Below are 16,850 nucleotides of genomic sequence, written 5' to 3' on the forward strand. Positions count from 1 at the left end.
CTCCGCCCGCTGCCCCGTCGCGCACTTTGCAGACCCTCCCTTGCCCCCGCGGGGCGCGCTCGCCATTGGCTGCGGCCCCTCTGGGGAGGCGGAGGAGGAGGCGGGGCCGCGCTCCCGCCGTGCCGCGCGCGCCAAGATGGCGGCGGGCGGGGCCCGAGGTGCCGGGCCGATGGCGGCGGCGGCGGCGGCGCTGCTGAGGCGGGCGGCGCGGGGCCTGCCCTCTCGCCTCGCCCGCGGCATCCTGACCCGCTCGGCGCCGCCCCGGCCCCGCGGGCCGCTGCCGCGCACCCCCTGGACCACGCGCGGGCCGCCGCCCGAGGAGCTGTGGCGGCTGTCGGAGCGGCCGCCGCCGCGGGAGCAGGTGGAGCTGGACGCCGTCACCTACGCCGGGAGGCAGCACTTCGTGCCGGGGCTCGCCCGGCCGCGCTTCCCGCCCTGGGACCGCGGCTGGCGCGACCCCTGGCACTCGCCGGGGCCGCGCTACGAGGAGATGCCGCTGCGCAAGGAGCGAGGGTGCTTCGTCTGCCACCAGCGCGTGCGGCTGCTGGAGGGTACGGGCACGACCCCATCGCCGGCCCCGGCCCCGTTATCGCCGTCCCCGACCCCATCTCTATCCCCATTGCCACCCCCGACCTCATCATCACCATCCCCAACCTCATCATCGCCACCCCCGACTCCCATCCCTGACCCTATCTCTATCCCCATCACCATCCCCAGCCTCATCATCGCCATTCCCAACCTCATCATCGCCACCCCCAACTCTATCCCCATCGCCACCCCCAACTCTATCCCCATCGCCATCCCCAACCTCATCATCGCCATCCCCAACCTCATCATCGCCACCCCCAACTCCCATCCCTGACCCCATCTCTATCCCCATCACCATCCCCGACCTCATCATCGCCATCCCTGACTCCCATCGCCACCCCCGACTCCCATCCCTGACCCCATCTCTATCCCCGTCACCATCCCCGACCTCATCATCGCCATCCCCAACTCCCATCTCCAACCCCATCTCTATCCCCATTGCACCCCCAACTCCCATCGCCACCCCCGACCCCATTTCCATCGCCATCCCTGACCCCTTCCCAGACCCCATCCCAATCCCAGCACCAACTTAACCCCATCCAATCCCAACCCAATCATAATCTAAATGTTCTGCCAGCCCGGATACAGTTGCTGAGTTGGAAAAGATGTTTGAGATCATCAAGTCCAAATGTACTTGTCCACTACTAAACCATCCCTGAGCGCCTCATCCACCCACCTGTTAAACACCTCCAGGGATGGGGGCTCAGCTACCTCCCTGGGCAGCTGTTCTAGTGCCTGACTGAGCAAGTCCAGAGAAGAACAGTGAAACTGGTGAAGGGGCTGAAGAACAAATGCTATGAGGAGCAGCTGAGGGAACGGGTTGTTCAGCGTGGAGAAGAGGAATCTGAGGGGAGACCTCATCACTCTCTACAACAACCTAAAAGAAGGTTGTGGAGATGTGGGTGTTGGTCTCTTCTCCCAAGTGACAGGAGATAGGACAAGAGGGAATGGCCTCAAGCTGCACTAGGGGAAGTTTAGTTTGGACATAAGGAAAAATTTCTTCCCAGAAAGTGTTATCAGGCACTGGAACAGCTGCCCAGGGAGGTGGTTGAGTCACCATCCCTGAAGGTGTTTAAACAGCAGGTAGATGAGGCACTTGGAGACATGATAGGACTGTAGTGATAGGACATGGGGCAAGAATTTCTTCACGCTGAGAGTGGTGAGGCACTGGCACAGGTTGCCCAGGGAAGTTGTGGCTGCCCCATCCTTGGAGGTGTTGAAGGCCAGGTTGGATGGGCCTTGGGCAGCCTGGGCTGTGGGAGGTGTCGCTGCCCATCGAAAGGGGATTGGAACTGAATGATCTTTAATGTCCCTTCCAACCAAAACTAATCTACAACTCTGTGATATCGTAATAGACAAGTACGGTTGGAATTGATGATCTCAAAGGTCTTTTCCAATGTAATGATTCTATGAACATCCCCTGGCACAGCTTGAGACCATTATAACATATTTTCTTGGGATTTTTTGTTTCAAGGAGTTCGGCAGGCACAGTGGCTCACCAAGACAAAGCTGGTGGAAGGTTTACCTCCAGCTGTGCTCAGCATAGTCAACAACCCAGCTCACCACCTTGAGGGCCTCGAGGAGAGGGTGAAGCATGCGATCTCACATGCACGGTTCTGGGACACAATGGAAGCTGCTCCCAGGAGAGAACATTATTGGTAAGTCCTCGGTCTTAGAGAAGATCTTTCTGCTATGTGGTTATGGCTTTAGCAGGTAAGTTAAGAACCAGAGTTTTTAGTACTGCCAAGAAAATTCGTACATAGACCTACTGTTCAGCGATTCACTTACTGTGGAAAACTGTTAGACCCTTTGTACCAGGTTGTCAGTTTGGAAAACAAAGAAAACAAACACCAACTACCAAAACAAACAACAAAAACACTCCAATTCTGAATATTGGCAGTAGTGCCAATGTAAACACGTCCTCTGTATTAAGGCTGCTTCTAAGCCAAGGTCTATGTTTCAACTTGAGATCTACTTCTAGCTGATGCAGAATGTCAGTTTTTTAAATAACTAATGATAAGCATCATTTCTGCCAACGTGGAATAAGACTGGTGTGTGAGATATTAATCTGAAACCTGTGTTAACTGTTTGGAAATGTTAAAGTATGTGATTTACATACATTAATGTTACAGCGTTCATGTCCCAGAAGCATCTGCCCGCCATTATGAACACATTTTTTATGTAACTACTTTTTTTTCCTCATTCTAAAGCCCAGTACTGTTTGAAGACTTGATACATTTATGTCGGTTAATGTCTGCGAAGTATCCTTCTCTGACTAAAAGAATGTTGGCTAGAAACTACAAGATAGCAGCTACGTGGGAAAGAGGTCAGTTGCTGCTGTGGTGGAAGCATTTAGCTCTTCTCATTAATATAAGAGGGGTAACAAAGCTGCTGGCTTTAAAACTGAAGGCTTGGAGAAAGTGAAACAATTTCTGGAACAAAGTAATTCAGTAGTGCTGTAAAGATGGGCTGCCTTGGAAGCTGGCAGGATACTTGTCCTGGGAAGATTAATAGGGTGTTGGACAACAGCAGAATGGCAGGAGAAGAGAACAAGTGCCTTAGAACTGATTGGTTGGGGATTGGTTTTTTTTTGTCCAAAATCTGTACTGTTGTCTTTCTACATGTTTAATTAAGAAACTGACATCAGCCGTTAACATTGGTATATTAGAAGAAGAACCTAGGGCTGAGCTACTGTTTAACATGAATTTGAAGGTGAGGGAGGGAGTGAGCTTTGCAGAAGAACAGCTTCCTAGAATGTTGATGCCCAAAAGGAAACAATTCTTTCCTGGATGTTACTTTTATTGAATGTAGCCTAATTTCCCTCCCCAGAATCCATTCTCCTTCAGGTCCGTGGCCTGAATGGTGTACTTATGAACTCTATGGCCCCAATACCACCAGTAGCCTCCAAGGAGGAGGTACTTGCCACTGAAGAACATGTTCTGGAGACCTTCTATCCCATCTCTCCTACAATTGATCTTCAGGAAGTGAATGTATACAGAGAACTCAACGATACAGGTAAATCTAGCTGTTGATAATCTTCTGTCAGACTTGAGTATCAAGGTTAACCTGCAGACCTTGTCCTTGTGCGGGAGAGCTGTGGGTAGAGCAGGGATGGGAGTGAGGGGACGCAGGGCGTGTAGTGCAAATGCTCCAGACCTCTGGCCAGTATATCGTGGCCTAAGTGGGACTGTGGAGAAGAATTGAAAGCCCGGTACATTAGTAGTTTCTGAAGATATGGGAGAAAACATTGGCAGCGTAGTCTTGCTGAGTGATTTCTGACATGATTATCTGCTATTTAGGTTTTAGAGATGGTTATCCATACACTCATCCTCACACTCTGTTCTTCCTGGAATCGGCCAACATTCGTCCTAACAGGTTCAGACCAGAACAACTTCGTGCTAAAATGCTGATGTTTGCGTTTGGCAACGCGCTGGCAAAGGCTAAGGTGCTGTACGGGGTACGTATTGGAGGAGCTGCTGACTCGCTAGGCCTTTGTTCTTTCTCCAGTGCTGCAGCTAGTGGAAAGAGTTGGGAAACTCCTTTGCCGTGGCATGTTATGGTAGTTTTCCAATCTAAGCTTTCCAGTCTGGAGTTCTAACTCTAACCTCCAGGTGTGGTTACTGATGTCTGCTGATCCAGAAAACCGTCGCTCCGCAGTGAGCGTGTTTGTGATGTAACACACATTAGAGTGGTAATGGGTAGGATCCAGTGAGTAGGTTCGAAGGTAAAACTCTAACCCATCCCACAGCTCAGTATGTAAATCGATGCTTCGTTGCTGGCTGAAGGAGGAATTTTAATTAAAATACAAAATCTACATTCAGAACTTGTTTGACTGGAGTAATTTTCTGGGCAAGGTAACAATACATTTATTAAATCTTGGCTTTAAACCAAGTGGAAGATGCAGAATCAGCAAGTACTCATACAGTTTCTGTAGTAACTGGCTTTTTAAACAGTCTCCTCCCTCCTTCTTTCCTAGAATGATCCCAAGGTTTTGGAGCACCCAGTAGTGGTACAAAGTGTTGGCACAGATGGCCAGCTCTTCCAGTTCATGGTGTTCCAGTTAAATACAACAGACCTTGTCTCTAACGATGGAATAAAAAATCTAGTCTGGATTGACTCTGATCAGAATCTGTATGAAAAAGCCCAGTGTGTTCCAGAAATCAAGAAGAGAGTTGTTACGGTAAGCAAAACTTGGGAAATAGTCCTGGAAATTCTACCCTTTCACCTCTGCTGGAGGTTTGAGAGCTGGTGTAGAGCTGCAGTGCGGGCTTTAAACCAGCTGAAGGGACCCGACAGAGGCACCGGCCTCGTTCTCAAGCAGGTGTTACTGACAGGGAGTATTTGTAGTGCTGATGTACCGCGTAGTGTGCAAGCCGCATGCCAAGCCTAATACGAACTCCTACATAACGATATCCCCGTCTGTAATCTACCAGCTCATAATACGCTTGTTTAAAATCAACCCATGCTCTGATGAAGGAATTGCTTACATACAACTGTCAGCTCTGCTGCAGAGTAAATAGAGCACGGTGCTGTCAGCCCTGGTTACGCTGGGAGGGTGTCTCAGTTTGATGGGCAAAGGGTTTGTGCCGTTGGAGATTTATACCAATGAAAGTGCCCGCAGACAAACCCGTCTGGGAGGGGGGAGCACAATTTGTAGGCTACCACGTCTGAAGTCTTATTCAAGCGTATTTAAAGCCGTTGTTTGTCTACATTAATCACTTCACTGCAAACTGAGCATCCGTGTCTTTCTCTGCAGAAGCCCGTTGGAATATATGGCTTTCAGCCAGACACATTCAAGAAGTTTCTGGCACTGTATCTGCATGGAACTGTGTGAAATTCAGCTCAAATGAAAATACTTTACCAACTGTACCTGCTGCTTCTCTTTGCTAGAACCATCACATAATTAAAGAAAGGTGGATTAATTTACTTTCAAAAATAAATTATATTGTTACTGAAAGTAAAATTTTTTTAACACTAAATTGTGCACAAAGAAACTCTTTGATTTTAGGGGCTCACCTCTGGATTCGGGTTAGAGAGTCATCAAATGCATCCTCCTGCACTCTTCCACTGTTGCCTAGAAAGAACATGAGCCAGTCATTATTCCTCTGCGCAGGTTCTGCTCTCGGTGTGCTTTTGCACAGAGGTAGATTCAAACCTATTTCCCAAGGCTGCTTTGAGTACCTCTGAATGCGGTGTACGTGGAAGAGACTTACAAAGCTTCAAGGGGGGAGCCTGAGCCGTGAGCCTGTTTCATTCCGTCTGCCTTTTACTTTGTTTTACTCCAGGCTGCTTTGGGATGTGTCGTGCTGCCTTGCGCTCAGTTCCCAAAGCACTTAATCGGTGGGACTGCTTTGTTGGATCTATAGAACTGCAGTTCTTTTATCCCTCAATCCTGGATGAAGAGACCCATCCATTTTGGGAAAGTGATGTAGAATGTAGCATGAAACTTTAGTGCCTGGTAGCTGGTATTCACGACTGAAAACACAAAGGACGAATTTCTTCCTGCCACACAGAGTTAACTGAGCAGGAAGCGTATTCTTTGTAAAATGGAGGGATTAGTGTGGTTTTTGTGAAATGAAGGCTAAATTAGCTCCAGCCAAATGCCAAATGCTTTGCAGTTCTGTGCTGATACCCTCCAGCGCGTGGGGAGCACTAGGACAGCCTGTGCTATTTTAAGGTGTGGAAGAGCATGTTTTCCAGAAATCCGTCTCACTTCAGACTCCTGTAGGAAGAGACTGGTCTGCGCTTTATGATTCTCTCTGACCACCTGGATGACACCCCAGTGGGACTGAGACCGGAACACACCTCTGTCACCTCTGCTCTGCAGGTTTTGGTCACATTTGAGATCAATGGTTGCACCCAGTAAACTGGGATACATTGGCTGTGAGTTAAATTAACAAATTAACAAACCTCTTCGTTGTTAGGAGAAGGTGCTTGAAAGAGAAATAATCTACTGATGTTGCATTGATCTAAATCGTGTTAATTCTGCCTGCTCAAGGGATGCCCGATTCAGCTCATCTATTTAAATCTGTTCAGATCTATAATTTGCACCCGGTTATTTAGGAATGTATTTTAAAACACGCGTGCTTCGTGGAGGCTTTCAGGAGGTGTTGATTTCTCAGGCTGTTGGCTCTGGGCTATGTCACATGGACCCTGCTAGGCAACTGCCCTCCAATTACTGACATCACCTCGCCCTTCCAGCGTTGGGTCTTCACCCATCCGAGGGAGGAAACCCTGTAGGGCAGCCAGCTGGAGCCTTAACATTCCTGAGCAGAGGCTTTCACTAAGGAAGCACGATAGAAGAGTGGCTGGGGTGGAGAGGAGGGGGTAGAGAAATGAAACATCTCTTATGCTTCTTGTAGATGCAGGAATCTGTGAAGATGTTCCACGTGGGAAAGAGCCAGAGTCCTTTTAGGGATGTTGCTGTTAGGACAGGGAGTAGAAGAGAAACTAAGTGAAGCTGGAGCCTTCTTATCTCCAAGACTGAGCAAAGACAAAGCACAAGCACAGGGAGGGGTTCACGAGGGCGGAACAAAGGCAGGTAGGAAAAATGGCAGAAGCAATAAGATGTGGGGCAGTCAGTAAAGGAATGAAGCTTCAGCAGTTCCAGGAGGCATCAGGCAGCCGCTTGAGATGAGGAGACCACACGTAAGTGTGCGAGCCCGTCTACCTGGTTTGCTGAAGGCACAGCTGATCTCGCCTGAGGTGGCAGGGGAAGCAGTGTTGCCTTGTTGCTGGAAGGATCCTTGTGCTGAGTAAGCTGCTCTGAGGCCCAGGGGCGGAACTCGAGGACAGGCAGCGTGGGGCTCCCCGCTCGGCACCTGGGATGGGTGCTTCGGCTGGTCTGTCATGGGGCAGGTATGAGATCCGTGAACCGAGCAGCCTCTGAGAGCAGCCCCCTCCCCCAGGCAGCCGCGTGCAGCGTCCGCAGGTCTTCCCAAGCACGTTACGCGTGATTCACCCTCTCATTCCTCCAGTATGACCTGCTGGAAGCAGCCCAGCTGAGGGAGGTGGGGCAGAGCGGGACAATGGGTCACAGAGGCACAACTGGGTTGGCATCAATAAGTTATAAAGGCTCGTCAGCAGATGAATGGCATTACCTCAGCACAGCCCAAGAGCCAGACATTAACTTTTAATGAACAGCAGACAGGGAAGCGGAACATGCAAGAACAGGGTGGCTGGAGTCCGAGATAAAGGCCCCGCGGTGCCTGGCTGCCCAGAGGAGAGTCTGCAGGATCTGGCCCTCTGGGCTCCACCGTTCCACACTGCCTTCCCCTGAACCGCTCCCGATGCAAAATCCGACTCCACAGGCTGCATTCACGGTGCCAGCAAGTACATACTGTGCTCAGAACGGAGCCCCTGGTTCTTCAGATCCTCCTCCTGCATTTAATTTAATGAAAACTAATGTGGGAGACAATTATCCCTAAGGTTGGGCTCAGGAGATGTTTAGAGGAGGGAAAGTGGCAGTTTCTCATGGTGGTATTTAATAAAATTACTCTGTAACCCAGTAAGAACCAAGGGGAAGGGCTTTTCTCCGTGTCAGGATAAACACGACACGCAGCAATGCTGCACGTTGCTCCAGGAGCTGAGAGGGTCCGGCTGGTCAGCCTGGGCAGGGATGGCTCCAGGGAGCTAGGAGGGCAGGACGTCTTCATCAGTGTCAACTAATTGCCCTTCAGGACTGCATTTCCCAATGATGGGCAGCGCCTGCATGCTGCTTTCTGCAAAGCACAGAGGGATGTGGTTGCCCGGACCAAAACCCGCACTGGGGGGATGGCTGCGAACCTCTGACGCTAACCCAGCTGGCAAAGGGTGTGGAACACGCTGCTCCTTGGCCCACCGTTAATTACATGCTAATGGTCTCCTCAGGCATGATGATTTTTCTGGGTGCTTCCCAAGCCCAGCAGACACCCCGCACCCCTCACGCCTCTGCTCCACGGCAGCTGCAACCGCGTGGCTCTCGCTCCTGGAATTGCAGCAGCTGTGGGTGCTGGGTGGGAGCAGCCCCCAGGAGCAGCAGAGCTCCGGGAGGGCTTGCAGCACCCTAAGCCTGTTGACCGTGCTTGAATGTTCCTGCAAGGAGGGAGGGAAGCTGCAAAACTGCAGCCAGGCATATCTACCTAAACCAGTAAAACGCAGAGGACACGTCCCAGACAGCGGCTCCCCGGGGGCGTTTCAGGCACCCGGCGCTTGGAGTCACCCATCTGAAGACCTAAAATGCCCCAGACTCTCCCCAGATGCTGCACACTGAGCCAGGTCAACCTCACCCACGTTTCTCCATCCCTAGCAGCTGGTCGAGAGCCCGGAGCACAGTTTGGTCCTGCAGTGTTGCATGTAGCCACCCTGCACCACAAAGAGCCCTCGCCCCAGGCGGGGGTCACCAGACCTCATTCCAAGCCTGTGTGTGCGTATAAATGTATTTGGGAAGGTGACACGTGTCCCTTTCCTACCTCCCAGTGGAGCAGGACTCCAGCAACAGGAGGAACAGGACCCAGTGCCTCTCCCCAGCCATCCCCCAGCAATCATCTGCTGCAAGGGATGTTCTAGTTCCTCTGGCCTTTCATGGGGAAAAGCTGGTGGAGAAGGTGCAATACCCCCAAAGCTCCGCTCCACCTGCAGCCAGGGAGGGCCAGGGGCGGGTGCGGTGCCCGGTGCAGCCAAGAACGACCATTTTCCTAGGCGGAAAGCTGAATTTTCAAAATGTTTAGAAGAAAACCCAACAAAGCCAAGTGAACATTATCAATCCAAGCCTCTCGCAGCCCTCTGGGTCCTGCCCTGCAGCCAGATCCCTGCCCACCTCCCCAGCTCCAACGCTGGCCAGTTCTCAGCTCGGCATCCTCTGCTCCTACATCCCAAACACGGCCCTTTGTCCTTGATAAATAAGGGTCGCGAAAAAATCCCTCTCCGGGTCTGGAAACAAACCCACCAGGAACAAACTGCAGAGCACTGAAATCAAATGTTTATGTTGATATTTATTACAGCATGGGGGGAGGGGAGAAGGGGGGAGAACCGTTTCATTCAAAAAACCATCCCATACCAATGAAGACAATAATTTAGCTATTCATTTTAAAATACATTAAAACCGGTCCTTTCATTTCCTCACGTCAGAATGAAAAAAAAACCAAAAAACCAACCAAACCCAAGATGGAAAGCGGAAAAGGAAAAAAAAAAATCGACCCCTTGGGGAGCCCCCAGGTATATTTGTGATGCAACAAATCTGCATTCTGTTATTTCTCAGCTTTGGAAAATATTAACCTGCCTGTAACTATGAGACTGACACCCTCAGACCTCCCCATCCCACCCACTTCTCCCACCCCAGCGACTTCCTACAGGTAAAGCACAATTAAAATGCCTAGGAAAAAGAAGGCAAACATTAAAAAAAAAATCGTATTACACACTAAAAAAAAAAAAAGTTTTGTCATCTCATGTCTTGCAGTCAGAATAATAAAAACAAGCCAAATGTCCCCCAAAAACATTTCAATGAAGGGGTGCGGAAAAAAGACATCCCTTTAATAAAACATTATCAACAAATATCATACACAAACTACAATGTATAATAATTATTTTTTTTTTTCCCCTCTTGGTAATTTTCGAACCAGACTACAAGGTAAGAAAAAACACTGAAACAAGATACAATGCTTTCAATAATCCGCACAAAGGTCAAATCCAAGGGAGAGAATATTTTACAGAATATGATATACATGGAGCAGAAATGGGAGCTGGAGAAAAACAAAGACCAAACTACAGGGTAGTGTCATGTACAGAGATCCCAACCCGCCGCCTCGGCTCGTCCCTTCCTCCGCTGCCTGAAGGAAGGGCCTTCGATGCTTGCCATTAATTTTTATTTTCTTTTCTTATTACATAGCGAGCCTACAGAATAGCAAGGTTACATTTTAACAAGAATTCCTTAAAAAATACCTCCATCCAGTTCCAAATCATAGATAAATGAAACCCTGACAAGAGCACATCTCTAAAGAAAAGAAACCCCTCCCTCCCCCAAACATACCCCCAAAACAAACAAAACCCCCCAAATCCCCAAAGTTAGCTGGAGATCACAGTTTCAAAGTCCCAGGTCAGATCAACCCTTTCTTTCAGTGGATTAAAAAAAAATATTAAAAAAAACCTCAATTATTTTTGTAGTGAACCAGCTGAAGGACTCTGGGGAAGGGAGGGACAGAGATTTCTTCTTGTACTCGGAGAGGGGGGAAAGACTAACACAGTGCATGCCACAGTCACAGAGAGCAAGATCACGATTCATTCGAGGATGTGATCCTAGAAGGGGTCACCTGCGTTAACAAGTTTATAACGAGGTGGTGGAGTCTCTTCCCCAAAGCAGATCTTGTTAACTGGAGGAGGAAGCTTTGTGCTGCAAACGAACAAAAAAAACCCCCAAAAATAGAAGGGAAAAAAAAAGCCAAAACAAAACAAACAAACAAAAAACCACAGGCCTTCTGAACGAAAACCACCATTGTAAACTGTCCAGTTTATTTAAAAAAATGACTACAACAGAGACAACATGAGATTTCATATCTAGACTAGCTTCCTGGTGTTGCACGGCACAAACATACAACAGGTTCGGTTTCTGTCTTTATTTAAAACAAAGCAAAGAGATCGGAGTTGGGTGCTAGAGGCTTCCGTTTGTTTCCAAAAAGAAGTGTCATGTACATATATAAACCCTTCTGCACAAAGAAGGGTCTTGTCATCTTGAAATATTTTAAGTTTTGTCCTTCATGTTTTATGGAATAAAAAGTTCAGCCTTTTTATTGCATGAAACTAAACCTGGGGTTTTGGCCCCCGCCACGCGTCTCCCTGCCCATACACCTAGATTCTTCTTCTTCTTGCATAATTCGTTGAGATCCTCTGAACGGCAGCTGACTCTCTTGATCCTGGAGAGGAGGGGGAGGGAAATCACACACTCATCGTCATGCTGGGGGAATACTGGAAGAGAGACAGAGCCAGGGTGAGAAACCAGACGGGCCAGACCCCCAGGCACCGAAGGGGAATGCAAAAGGAGGCTGATGACAACTATACAGCAACCTAATTGGATCTAATAAATCAGAAGGAGAGGATATGCTGGAGACTCGAATTTATCAGGGCGTAATCTGCTCTGTAACTTGCTTTTCCAGGGAGAAAATCAGCAGAACAGTATGGGGTGAGATGCAATTTAAAACAAATAATTAACATGTACGTTCGTATATGCTGCTAATAGAGGAAGAAGAGGAGGGACGTCTGTAGCCACGCACAGCGCCTTGAATTGGCCAGGCCAGCATGGCTGGGTGCATCTCCACCAGCTCCTCTCCTTCCTGTGTGTCCCTGTCCCCTCGACCCCACAGATCCTCGTCCCTCCATCGGTTCACCCCCATCACACCCAGAACCCAAACTTGCAAACACCAGTGTGTTTCTTCCTCCCCTCTCTGTCCCAGAACAGCTCACGCAGAGCACAACCCAGGTCCAAGAGGAACCCACCACCAACCACCCCAGCCAGGATGCTTTGGGGACCGTCCCCTTCATCCCCAAGGAGGGACTCACTCACATTGTCATTTTGGAAGGAATGGAGAAAGTTGCCTCCCAGCTCCCCATCGTCTCTTGGAGTGCCCGGGGGATTGCTAATGCCACTTATGTTGTTTGGAGAATTCTGCAGGAGATGCAGGAGGAGGTGGTGAGTGGGTCCCTGCATCCACCAAACCGCCACGGGGCCAGGATGCAGCCCCATCTGCCCTGGCCACGTCCCCCCGATGTGTCCCCATCCATCGGGGTCACACCGGCACCCCAGTGCTGAGAAAAGGGGGGGCCACGCACTCGCTCTGCAGCTCACTTACTTTTGGAAGTCCATCTATGTCTCCTGACCCTGCACAGGGGGACACAAAAGGAGAAGAGCCTTATTGAGTGTGCGGACGGACCCCACGCCCTGCTCTGCCCCAGACTCTCTTTCTGATTTCAAGCCAAAGGTTCTGCTTCCAGCACTGGTCTGAACTGGTGGCTGAGCCCAGGATGGGAGCAGGCACTGGGATGCTCTGCCAGCACCCCTGGGGAGCAGAGGCACCATGGGGCTCCTGCGTGGTCGCTCACCTAATGATCCGTTCATGTGATGGGGCTCCATGCCGCCCATGCCGCCCATGGGGCCGTCGGAGCCAGGGCCCATCGGGAACTGCGGAAAAAAAGGGTGACAAAACCAAAATCAGCTACAAAACCAGGCAGCACGTCCCTGAGCTCGTGGGCCTGTGGGTTCACCTATAAAATCTGGTCGTGTGGGCAGACCCAGACCCACGACAGTACACGGGGCTCCCTCCAACCAGCGTTCAGTGAGATTTAAGTCTGCCTGCATGTCACAAAACACAGCACCTCACCGGGCACACAGCTGCCACCACCTTGGCCGGAGCAGCAGGACCGCCGCTCTCTTAATAAGCATAAAAAATTAACAAAGTCACTGAAGAGTTAATCGCTTTTTGATGGTTTGTTTTATTTCTGTTTGGTAACAAATGGCTGAAATCAATTAAACTGCTTTACTCTCAACTGATGAAGTTAATTATGATTTGTTATGGTATCTGATATGTAAATTATTAGAAAGCAGACTTACATTCGATCGACTGCCTGCGGGCGGTACTGGATTAATCATTGTGTAGATGTTGTCACTTGAATTTGTTGAATCTGTGGAACAGTGAAGCCCAGTAAGTTGGGTGATTAATTCATTTCTTAATTAAAACAAACTCATGCCACTTGAACTCATTCTTTTGTATTTTATCACCTAAAATTCCCTCTAAGTACCACCATTTTCTGGCTAATTTGTATTTAATGAAGATCCACAAAGTTTTTCATCACAGAAATTCAACTGTGAAAAATAATTCAACTGCTAGCTGGGAAGCGCAGGGAGGTGATTCTCCACCATGTAAGCTCTCCTCACCTCCCCGAGCCCCGCAGCACCCAAATCCAGAACGGGATATAGGAATATCGGCCAATGCCACCCTGAAGCCAAGCAGCCCGGGCTGCTCGAGCCTCGGGAAGGCAAAAGCTACATGAATTGGATATCGCCGGCTGGGCAGGAGTTGCCCGTGCTCGGCAGTGCAACCGCCTGGACGGGATCTCCTGGCGGAGGAAAGGGCAGGAGCCCCAGCGAGGGGCGTCTCCTACCTGCAGGACTGGGCATGATGGGTGTCCCAGGAGGACCGCCGCCACCAGGCGGACCCTGTGGAGGAACGAAGCAGGGATCAGCTGTGACACTACGAGCACCATCCGCCTCCCCACATTTTCAATCGCCTCCCCCAGCTGGATCTCACACTCCCAAACGCAGTTCGACCCTTACCCTAGCTCTGCTTTCCCCCCAAACCACACGAGCTCCCTGAACCCTAACGTCTCTGCAGCCCGACAACAGGAAAGACAGACAAACAGAACAGGACTCACCACATATGTACCAGGCGATGAAGAAGAGTATGGGATCTACACAGAGAAGAGAGTTGGGTTCAGCTATGGGGTGCACAGGAGCTCCCACAGGAGATCCCAGCAACCCCTGCTGCCCCCTCAGCCTGGCCAGGATGGGGGTCCCAGAGCCCACCAACCCCTGCAGCTGCACCCACCGCAGGGAAAGCAGCACAAGAGCCGCGTTTAGGCTTTAGACGCAGGGGCAGCGCTTAAATAAAAGGCTGGGGAACACTCTCAGCTAATGGGGAATCACCCTGTTTGCGGGACAGTCCCTGACCAGCCCTGGTGTTGCTTCAAGGACCATGAGATACTCACTGAGTTAGCACTGCTGGGGTTAGGCCACGGTCTGCCAGCTCCTGGCCCCCTGGGGTCAAAATTAAATAGGAAAAAAGAAAATGTCACGTATTTATCTGTACAGTCCCACAAAGCTCAAATTCGCAGCCAAACATCCCCCGTGCAGGGTTGCCTTACATGTTAATTCCAGGCATGCCGGGACCTAGGGAGTTGGGTGGAGGTCTCATGCCACTGCCGTAGTTCTGCAACGATAACCAAGGGTCAGTCAACCGTAATGGGAAGGGAAAATGGAGAAGATAAAAAAGGGGAAAAAACTCCACCAACAAACAAAAAAATAAGATGGTTAGTTAGCAGAAATGAGTTTAAAAAAAATATTAGATGACGGTGAACATAGATGCAATTAGCGATTGTGTTGATAAAAAACCCCAGGCAGCTGAATATGGAAGGGAGTCAGGCTGAGCCCCCAGTTTCCTCCCTGGTCTTTGCTGCCACACTGGTGGAAGGAATTAGCCCCCTCCCAGCTCCAGGAGACAAATCTGCCCATGGCCTCCAGGTGCCAGTGAGAGCCATTTGGGTTTGTCTGTCTGTGCAGGAGAAAACAGGGGCTGGAGGAGAAAAGCTTGGAAGGTTATTGCTACAGTGTAAGGACGAAAAAAGCCTGCATGAGTGTCTCCGAGATGGAGTATCCCCTGCTCTCAGGGAAAACCAAACCAGGCTTGTTTACCCTTTGTTTCCCAGATCTCTGCTACATCTCCTGGAGTGGGTCTGAAGCCCTTTGAGACTCAACTCCCAGCTTAGTTCAGCTCAGCTTAGCCTCCAGCCAGGACCAGGAGCCTCAGATCCACATCCCTCATCTCCTAAAACCAGCTCTAGTACAAAGCCAAGCCTAAGGCAGAGAAGGAAGAGGAATCCCCTGAATGCCACGCTCCATTTGGCTTGTGTTTTGCTCCCTGTGCCCTCCGGGTGATGTGTAGCTGGATTTAGGTTGTGCTGCCGCTGCCACTCCTCCCCTCACACCTCCCCCCCCCCCCCCCCCCCGTGCTGTGATGCATCTTTTTGGGCTGCACTTCTGCCATTTTGAGAAAAAACTGCTCGGGCAGGAGAGGGAACGGCTGGCTGCTTCCTATTGCACAGCCCCTCGGAGTGCTCAAGCTGGATTTTAAGTACAATACTTCAGTGTTGTTGTTTTTCTCTGGATTTATGGACACACTGGAACATGGTGCTCTGCTGAGGGCATCACCAAAGTTTGTTTTGAAGAGGCAGAAAAGGGTTTTCCCCAAACAAATTACCATCAAGTCCTTAATTGATCAAAATTCCAGCCATTTACACTGAATAGCAGCATCAAACCCCTTGTTTAAAAAAAAAAAAAAAGAAAAAGAGCTCAGCATTTTTAATTGGAGCTGAAAGGCTGGAAAACGAAGCCATCTGAAAGATGCTCAGGGAGGGTGGGGAGGGAACGCAGCTGTGCCAAGCGACCTGGATGCTGCTGGGCTCTGGCAAGATGCTGCTGAAACCCAGCGAACTACAAACCCTCTTCACAGAGGCACCAGGAAAACTAATCTGCAGAGCTAACCTGCGACTGTTAAAGGAAAAAAGGCAGCGGTGATCAGCTGTTAGGGATGATTCATCGTCAGTTCGTAATAAGTAGCTGTTTCCAGGATGCCAGGCTGGATGCTCTGCAACCCTTTGGAATAATTTAAGGAGTATTTGGGAAGGTCCTGATGCAAAGCTTAATGCAAAATGAGCTCTGGGAGTGCAAGATGTGAGGGGCTGCTGGGTTTGATTCGATATTTTTGGTGGTTGCCAGCACAGGTGCTGGTTCCTGGATGGCTGTGGGGAGGCAGCACCCTGCGAGTGCCAGATTGGGAAGCCCATCGCTTTCCCAGGCAAAGGCTGGCTTCTAAAAACCCTCTCCCCAATGTACCTACACAGGGAATGGCAGAGTAAAAATAAAGCTCTGAACATTTCACAACTCTTGCCGGCTCCCAGAGCTGCTGCCATCCCACGCGGCGCTGAACACGCACTCACGGCTTCCAAGTTTCATGGTGAGTTTTGCAAGTGGGAAGCGAGCAGCCTCTCCCAGGCAAACAGCTGCTGCTCCCCTTGGCGCAGGCCAAGCGAGCAAACGCCATTTTTTATGGATACAGCCCTCCAGGAAAGGAGGATTTTAAGCATAGTAGTAGTGCTATCAGTGGGCTTGTCCGTGAAATGATGCTCACGCAAGTTTTTTATCCCCTGCCCTAGGATGGATTTGAGTGCCTGTGGAGACAGCCGGGCATCCCTGAGCAGCATCCTCAGGCTGGTGTTAAAAACAGATGACACAACTTTCTCTTTACACAATATTTGCTTATCTCGACAGTCTCCGGGGGAAAACCAAAACAAAACTCCAGCACACCCGCTTGTCTCTTGACAGACTCTGATCCTTACGCTACAAACCCGACGTAGGCGACAATGCAGAGAGGATAAACCTCCAACCACAATATGGTAATCGGGTTTTGAAGTCTCATAGAAGGAACAAACAGGAGTGAGTCAACAAGCCACTCCGTAAAGTG

The 16,850-nt window shown here is 50.0% G+C and overlaps 2 protein-coding genes across 4 annotated transcripts in view; one reads left to right on the top strand and one right to left on the bottom strand.

Moving 5' to 3' along the window:
* Nucleotides 1–169: 169 nt before the first annotated feature.
* On the top strand, nucleotides 170–5,567 carry MRPL37 (mitochondrial ribosomal protein L37). Its single transcript, XM_069863167.1, has 7 exons — nucleotides 170–551; nucleotides 2,063–2,246; nucleotides 2,799–2,914; nucleotides 3,418–3,603; nucleotides 3,888–4,045; nucleotides 4,565–4,768; nucleotides 5,345–5,567. The coding sequence occupies exons 1-7, from the start codon at nucleotides 170–172 to the stop codon at nucleotides 5,420–5,422; spliced, it is 1,308 nt and encodes a 435-aa protein (XP_069719268.1). The 3' UTR covers nucleotides 5,423–5,567.
* A 5,485-nt stretch (nucleotides 5,568–11,052) lies between these two features.
* Nucleotides 11,053–16,850, bottom strand: part of SSBP3 (single stranded DNA binding protein 3) — a 53,856-nt gene continuing 48,058 nt past the window's right edge. For 2 of the 3 annotated variants that reach the window (XM_069863169.1, XM_069863168.1), the window contains 9 exons: nucleotides 14,476–14,540; nucleotides 14,320–14,368; nucleotides 13,987–14,022; nucleotides 13,717–13,771; nucleotides 13,166–13,236; nucleotides 12,658–12,736; nucleotides 12,408–12,436; nucleotides 12,122–12,223; nucleotides 11,053–11,526 (listed from right to left, as the gene is read on the bottom strand). In XM_069863169.1, the coding sequence (XP_069719270.1) occupies nucleotides 11,497–11,526; nucleotides 12,122–12,223; nucleotides 12,408–12,436; nucleotides 12,658–12,736; nucleotides 13,166–13,236; nucleotides 13,717–13,771; nucleotides 13,987–14,022; nucleotides 14,320–14,368; nucleotides 14,476–14,540 (516 nt within the window). In that variant the 3' untranslated portion in view covers nucleotides 11,053–11,496. The remainder of the gene's footprint in view (nucleotides 11,527–12,121; nucleotides 12,224–12,407; nucleotides 12,437–12,657; nucleotides 12,737–13,165; nucleotides 13,237–13,716; nucleotides 13,772–13,986; nucleotides 14,023–14,319; nucleotides 14,369–14,475; nucleotides 14,541–16,850) is intronic. The other variant, XM_069863170.1, reaches the window with a different exon arrangement.

Source organism: Phaenicophaeus curvirostris, chromosome 8, assembly GCF_032191515.1.
Source record: "Phaenicophaeus curvirostris isolate KB17595 chromosome 8, BPBGC_Pcur_1.0, whole genome shotgun sequence".
In the NCBI taxonomy this organism is placed as follows: domain Eukaryota; kingdom Metazoa; phylum Chordata; class Aves; order Cuculiformes; family Cuculidae; genus Phaenicophaeus; species Phaenicophaeus curvirostris.